The sequence below is a fragment of the Urocitellus parryii genome, unplaced genomic scaffold (genome assembly GCF_045843805.1).
Source record: "Urocitellus parryii isolate mUroPar1 unplaced genomic scaffold, mUroPar1.hap1 Scaffold_92, whole genome shotgun sequence".
Taxonomy (NCBI): Eukaryota; Metazoa; Chordata; class Mammalia; order Rodentia; family Sciuridae; genus Urocitellus; species Urocitellus parryii.
The window spans coordinates 715,209-722,778 of record NW_027554230.1 but is presented as its reverse complement, the minus strand read 5'-3'; the positions used below and the strand labels follow the sequence as shown (position 1 = coordinate 722,778).

The 7,570-nt window shown below is 35.5% G+C and overlaps 1 protein-coding gene across 1 annotated transcript in view; it reads right to left on the bottom strand.

Moving 5' to 3' along the window:
- Positions 1 to 5,286: 5,286 nt before the first annotated feature.
- The window catches only part of LOC144253098 (roundabout homolog 1-like), a 161,364-nt gene continuing 159,080 nt past the window's right edge, over positions 5,287 to 7,570 (bottom strand). The window contains 2 exon segments of the mRNA XM_077795008.1: positions 5,287 to 5,301; positions 6,626 to 6,822. Of these exon segments, the coding sequence (XP_077651134.1) occupies positions 5,287 to 5,301; positions 6,626 to 6,822 (212 nt within the window).

The window sequence follows — 7,570 nt, the reverse complement described above, 5'->3', positions numbered from 1 at the left end:
ATTTGGGAAGACAAATATTAAGTTTGCTCGAGTACCCAATTCATGTAAATTTTATGAGCGCAATTTAAGGGAATAAGCTCATATAAATGTTACATTTCATTAAATTTAATACTCCATTAAATTAACAGGTTTGTTTTATGAGATTCTGTGAAAACGTTACCAACTTTTGTTACAATATAATGCCTCAATGATAGTCTTAGACAACAAATGAATTGGTTACGCCATCCTCAACATTGCTTGGTATTTCTTTCATTTTATTCCAAGGGATTTGGTAATTTAGCCTGCCTTCATCCACTCTGTGTGTGTGTGTGTGTGTCTGTGTGTGTGTTTCTGTGTGTGTGTGTGTGTGTGTGTGTGTGTGTGTGAGAGAGAGAGAGAGAGAGAGAGAGAGAGAGGGAGGGAGGGAGGAAGAGAGAGAGCACATGTGTTAGAAGTTACTTTATTGATTGTGAACACTTATTTTTCTTATGTATAGTAAAGCTTTTCTCTTTATCAGAAAATGGAAAATTGCAGCTATTTTTCTAAGGATCCTCTTTGTGTCTGTTTTCATATCCTTTATTTTGTTGTATTTTAATGCTGATACTGTAAAAAATTTTTAGAAGGTTAAATGGCAGTTAAAATTCAACACATATACTACCAATAATTGATAATTTGTCATAACTCCACCAATGTGAAAGTAATTTGAGTAATTGTGACTAATTTCATTTAGGGTATTAGGAAAGAATATTTACCTTAAATTTGGAAAATGGTAAGCTGGGGATTATTTGATTTTTGATACCAATTTGAAGCATTTTTCTGACAATCCTATTCATAGGAGCTGCCACTGAGGACTCACAGTGGCTGTCATTTCTCTTTGAGCTCAGACTCACCTCCTCTTGGCAACTTCCCAGCTCAATTGCCTGCCAGATGCTGCCTTCTTTCTGCTTCATCTTTTCTGCTCCCACTTGGTCGACTCACTATAGTGTTTGGAAGTTAGGTCCCTTACTCAATGAGCAACCTGCAACTAATAAAGAACAGGAACCAAATGATAATGACCCAGGTGCCTGTCCTTCTGTGCAAGGTTCTGGGAGGCATTTTGAATTCTTCTCAGAAGAACCAGTGAAGCCCTCCAGTGGAGGTATTTTCACATCCTTTCAAGGACTTACATAAACTTTTTCTTCTTTTATTCACCTCTCACTTCCACTTCCGGGATTGTATCCCAAATATATTCTTCACATCCAAGTCTTTGTCTCAGACTCTGTTTCTGGAGAAACATGGACTAGAGTAAGTCACCGACCTCTTCATCTTCATGGATGAGTGTAAATTCTCCAAGGATTTTTTTGATTAATATTTTGCAAATAATAAATGTGAGGAATTCATGTAGCCCTGAGGGTAGTGGTTATTTAGCCTAAAGAAAAAGAATGGTATTAGGGTTCTCTAGCCCAGTAGAGATAATAATATCATGTTTGCATTGTCCTAAAGAAAGTTAACTAAGCAATCATATGTAAGTTCCTTCTGCAGTTGCTTGCTCTTCAACTGCTCTTGTCTTCTTGCAGTTTTCCTTATTAATGAGGCAAATAAAAGTTTGACACATGTTCACTATCTGTTTTTATGAGACATAATTTTTTTAATGGCAAGCAGTGAAAACTACATCATGAATGTCACCTGGCTGAAGTGATTAAGATACTGCAGCTGTAGGATGCATTCCAGTTTCAGACATACAACAATGATTTGTTAGGATAATGGCTTCCAAACTATTTTTAATGTAAAGGGGTTTATCTTCAAAATGCAAATGATTTTACTTTAGTGTTTTCCAAACTGCAGTGGTAGCTCTCATCCTCTTCTCCAATCCACACACTGCCCAAACGTGGCGTGCAGTTGAGGAGGCATAGCAGTACCTTGAAAGGCTCTGAGGAAGTCCCAAGTCTCTAGAGCCCCAGATCTCTAAATCCTGGGTCTCTGGAGTCCCGACATGGCATGGAAGAGTGTAGAAACTTTCCTCCCAGCTTGCTACTCAACCTACCTCAAAGGACTCAGAAGTGTCTAGGGAGGGTCAATGGATAAGAAAATCAAGGCTGGAAACCAGAGGCTACACATCAAGGGTTCAACAAATGGAGATCACCAGAAATTTTGGCAATAGCAATACCCCAAGCCCCCTGTCTCCCACGTCCCTGTGCTTTCTACACATGGAGTCAGCCTCTGGAATGTAGATGCCACCTTGCAAAGGTGGAAATTAGACTATATCTGAAATGAAAGCAAGCCAGATATGACCTAAATCTCCTGGAATTAGGATTACATTTTCTGCCTCTAGGCAGAACAGCAGCCCAATATACCAAATCTATACATGGAGAGTTCAAGTGACATGTTTGCATCCCTGAGTTGTGCAAAGAGTGCTGGAAACATCATTATCACCACCCCTTGTATGGCCCTTGAATTCAGAAGCAAGCAGACAAACAATAACACCAAGAATTTATTCCACAATTAGGTATTTCACAGTGAATTTTACTTACCGGAAACTGACCACCCTCATCCTTATACCACACTTATTCTTTTACGTTCATGCAAATATTTAAGAACAAACTATGTATGAAAATGGGGTTGCATGTGTAATGAATTTCAGTCCATGAATATAAGATCTTGTATTGTTTGTGGAGTTTACAAAGTCCATACCATATACATTAACTCACTAAATCATGACAATAGCTCCATGAGGTAGGTATTACTGAATTTACAGGTGAGGTACCTGAGACTTAGAGGTTAAGTAACATGTCCAAGGAAACACAGTCAAGAAAAAACTGGGACTCAAATTCAGGGCCTTGATACACATAATTTGCATGTGTATTGCATACTATAAAAAAAGAAAGGCTTAACTAGTCTGCCCATCAAGGAAAAGAAAAAAATTAGGCCATTAAACATGACTCTTCATTGTTTTCCTTCAGAAAGCTTGGAAACTGACTTGACCTGTGGACCTATTCATCTATAAATGGATGCTGGCAATTTGAAATTTCACTGCTTTTTCAGTTTTTTACTGATTTTCAAATTCTGATACACATAAAATTTAGGTAGGAGAACAATATATATGTCATAGCAAAAGAACCTTCAACAGTTTCTTTTGCTTTTATCATTTCCAAGACATGATACCCATCTCATCCATCTAAAGTTGAATGCTTAAAAATGCTGACTTTATCGAATCATAATGTGCAACCTGGTATATGGTTTCTTAAAATGTCACATGAATTTGTAACAAGAAAAAAGATAGTTACTAATGAGCAATTTGGATTCTTTTGGTCAACAGAATGTAGGCAGTTTAAACTTTACAAATCAGGTTTATCATAGTTGAATTCTGATTATTTTAGAAATAGGGTTACTGAAATTCAGATGCACATACATAAACAAATACAGCAAACCCTTAAGAGTTACTCTTTTACCAAATAGTTAACTTCAAGCTCAGATTCATCTCACATTTTTCATATCAGAGGAATTAAATGGGAATTTTTCCTTATAAGTAAAACCTGGATGTCCATAAAACTAATTGAGAATTTTTACTCGTTTGATAATATAGTGGTGAAATGTTCAGACAAAACGACTTTGTGATTAAATGAAGTAAATTTGATCAGCACACAATGGAAAAAAATCAACACAAGAAAGAATGATGTATTTGAGAACATTTTTAATAAATAATGTGACAAAATTACTTTTCTGATTATTGGATTTTCAGTATGCAAAATTATGGCTAAAATAAGAGGCTTCTTACATGAACATAATGAAAACATTAATCACATGGGTTGTTCCCTTAGTACTGCACACGCTTTCTATGAAACTTTCTCAAATAATCTAAGTGAGCACTTTTCATTTTTGGTGAATACCAGCCATTGTTTGTGGTTCAGTTTTGTTTGGCTTTGTTTTTCCAGTGGGGTCAGGCCTGATACCTGTATATGAATAAATGTACATTTTTTTCTTCAAATAGCACCAATTATAAAGTCAATGAAATTCATATAATGACAAAAATATCATAAAAATCTACAGTCAGAGGGCATCGTTTGGCAATTCAAAGCAGTAATGCCCTATTTGAGCTTATAAGGAAAGCTTGTAGGATTCTACATTGGCCACAACAAACTTAAACCATTTTTTTTCTTTAAATCTAGGAAAAGTAAGAACCCTCTAGTTCATGGCCCACGATAAAGTATGCACGTGACTCCACCATCTCTTATCATTCAAATATTCCAAATACAAACATAGAGCATTAACAAAACAGGTTAAAAACGCTTCTCAACATTTTTTTTTCAATAAGACAAAAAAGGTTAATAGTTACAATGGTTTACAAATAAAGTTTAGTGATTGTGCTTTTAAAACCAAAAAAAAAAAAGATTAAAAACAGTGCATTACAAAAACAAAAATCAAATAAAATTCCTTAAGTGGCACTTCTGAAAGCTTAACTGACACTACCAGAAGAAATTTAGGCCAGTTAAGATAGGATGTCTTTACTCGATTGGTCATTAAAGGCATCCATTTGTTTCTAATGTGCATTTATAATTGCTTCTTGATTGAAAAATAGAACAAGGTTTTTGCTAGGCGTCCTTATGACAATGACTAGACAACCAGAGATCCAACTGGCTTAGCCCTCCTTATCAAAAAGTACATTTCCAATAAGAATATACTTCCATGGTTGAAATGAAGACAAAATAAAGTACCACCAGGGGTTGCAAAGAGTATATATTTACAATGTTTCTACCCCGTTCGAATTGTTTGTTGTTCTGCATTTGCTACATTTTTAGTTTCTCCCCACAAAGGGTGGTATGAAAGACTGATTTCAAAATCATGTTAAAATGAAATATGCTTTGATTTGCATTAGCAGTCGGTTATAGAAAGATTATACTTTGAGAGCCCTTGGCATGAGGTTGATAAATCAAGTTTGTATCTTCAATCAATATTTTGCTATAAGTTAGCTTGGTATATAAGCAGTGCAATGCCATATTTCAGGGGCAAAATGCAAAAGAACTGTTTGGATCTTTCTTGAGGCTGATGACTGAAGCAAGAAGTTGATACACTTCTCTTGCTGGAAGTCAAGAGAAATGGTTCCAACATCGAGGGGAAGAGAAAGGTTCTTCCTAGGGTTAGGGATCAAAGAGCAACAATAAAAACCCAATAACTTTTTTTTTTAAATGGTACCCCAATACGAGGAATAGAAACGACAATTTGTACATTCTGATTGCACTGAACATTTTATCTGGCGTCATGTGTCATCAGACAGGAGGCATCTTGACTGATAATTTTCACATTAGATCGCATAAGCCTCTCTGGTTGTCTTCAGCTTTCAGTTTCCTGTAAAAGAGGCAGTATTGTTAAACTTGAAGATAAATCACAAGAGTATTGACTCGTCTTGTTTTTTAGGCATTTATTCTTACAGTCTAATGTTTTTTTTTTTCACTCATTCACTGGCATAAGTTGAAAAGTACTCATGACAACTAATTCATCTATCAACTTTAGTTGTCTTGATAGCAAATCCAACAGTTCTCTAACAAGCACCAAACTGTTTTGCACTGTGCCTCAGTGTTGTGGGGGCAGAACACAGGGCTCTGCAGGAGAAGGAATATGCTGAGTTCTCCATCCCTCTCCATCTCAACTCAATCCTATAACTCTGCCTTTGTTGACTTTAAATATTAGAATTAACTATAATGATTTTTTATCCTCCAAGAGGGTTTTCCTATATAAAACAGGCAAATTTGACAAAAAAAAATCTCCCCAAAGCATTTGCAGCAGGAAAGACTTTTTCCAAACTTCAAAATCAAAATACATTTGGCTTTAGACGGCATTCAATCAGACATGATTGGTTCTAATATTTTCTTCATTTATTATGAAGTTATAGTTTAATCCTCACCATCTATTTGAGGCTAAATATATTTGTAATAGGAAAAATTTATTCTGTGCTGATTTTTTATTAAATGTAGAAAACAATAATTTTTAAAAGGGAGGGGATTATGACTTGCAATTCTATCGTGCATCATAATTTATAGATTCCAATAAGGGAGGAAATATTTGAATATTTAAAAGAATGAAGGTGGAAGATATTATCCAGGGCTGGGGCTGTGGCTCAGTGGTAGAGGACTTGCCTCAAATGGGTAAGGCACTGGGTTCGGTCCTCAGCACCACATAAAAATAAATAAATAAATAAATGAGGATATTGTTTCCCATCTACAACTAAAATATATACATAATATATATATAAAGTTGTGTGTCCAAATCAGCTAAATTGATCCTGGTGATTGCTAGACTGACAGGTAACATGTGCTACGCACTCTCACATTATAAAACTCCATCACCTCACTGAGTTTTCATATAACAATAGGAATTACAGTATATCTAGATCTATAATTCTTATTTCCCATCATTATCTTTGCCATGTATATTTCTTATCTGAAAATATCTTCAAAGAAACTACTACTGACATTTAAAATTATAAAATACATTTCAAGAAAATCCTTATATGCTCAGAAGTTTAGTTTTTGACATCACAAACATTAGGGTATAGAGAAGTGTGTAATAAAAATAGTAATGTTTCTGCACACTGATGGATATTCCTAATTTTGAGGTTGACATATTAACTACAGTCTAATGAGGAAAAAAATTGGGAACAAAATAGAGATACCTCTAATTCTTCATTATTATCTTCTCCTCTTTCATATCCTCCAAGTACTTGCGTTTCTGCAATATTTCTTCGACCTACATTTGCTTGTTCTCTTTGTCTGCTTCCTGATCCTCTTGATGACATTGAGCTTGAGGAACTGGGATCTCTGGGATTATTCGATGTTGGAAAAGTAGGTCTACAGTAAGGTAGAATATCCTCTGTGTAACAGAATATAATAAATGCATGTGAACACCACTGTGCACTTTCATTGTATAAAGCATCCCTCCTGTCTTGGTAATTCTGAATGGGGAATCATCAGTGACTCCAAAGAATAAATAAGGGTACTATAAAAGCATAATGCATAATGCACACTGGCTTTTGAAAATAAAAGTAGCAAGCCTTGTTTTCCTAGTAGTGGCTGGAGATTTGGATTGACTCCACTCCTAAGCTTATATCCACATCAGAATTCTCTTGGGACTGATAACACTTAAGGAAGTAAACCAAACCTGGAGTTGACTTGGTTTCCAATTGCATGTCATTCACCATGTGATCTCTGATCATTATTTAGGCTTTAGTTTCCATTTTTTTTCCAAAAAAAGTGATAATAGAATCTACTTAGAGAAGCTCCTGGTGTTGATATAAATACAGATAAGATAGTTAAATATACATGTAAGCTACAGAGTGTTCTTAAAAGGAATCAGCAGAAATGAAACCCAGTCTTCTAGAACTACTAAATCAGAGCCAAGCCTGGGTTTACTCCCCAGCCACAGAGGTAGTCAATGTGTATGCCTTATGGAACTCTGGACTTCAGAAGCCTGCCATTATTGCTGACTTTAAAACACAAGGCATGCTCGTCAATGTCTAGCTAGTATCTGAATTTCTATCTCCAGACTATTTTCAATTTACTGCCACTTTTATTGAAGATGCACCATTCAATTGGTCACATTTCTTTGTATCCTGTCCACT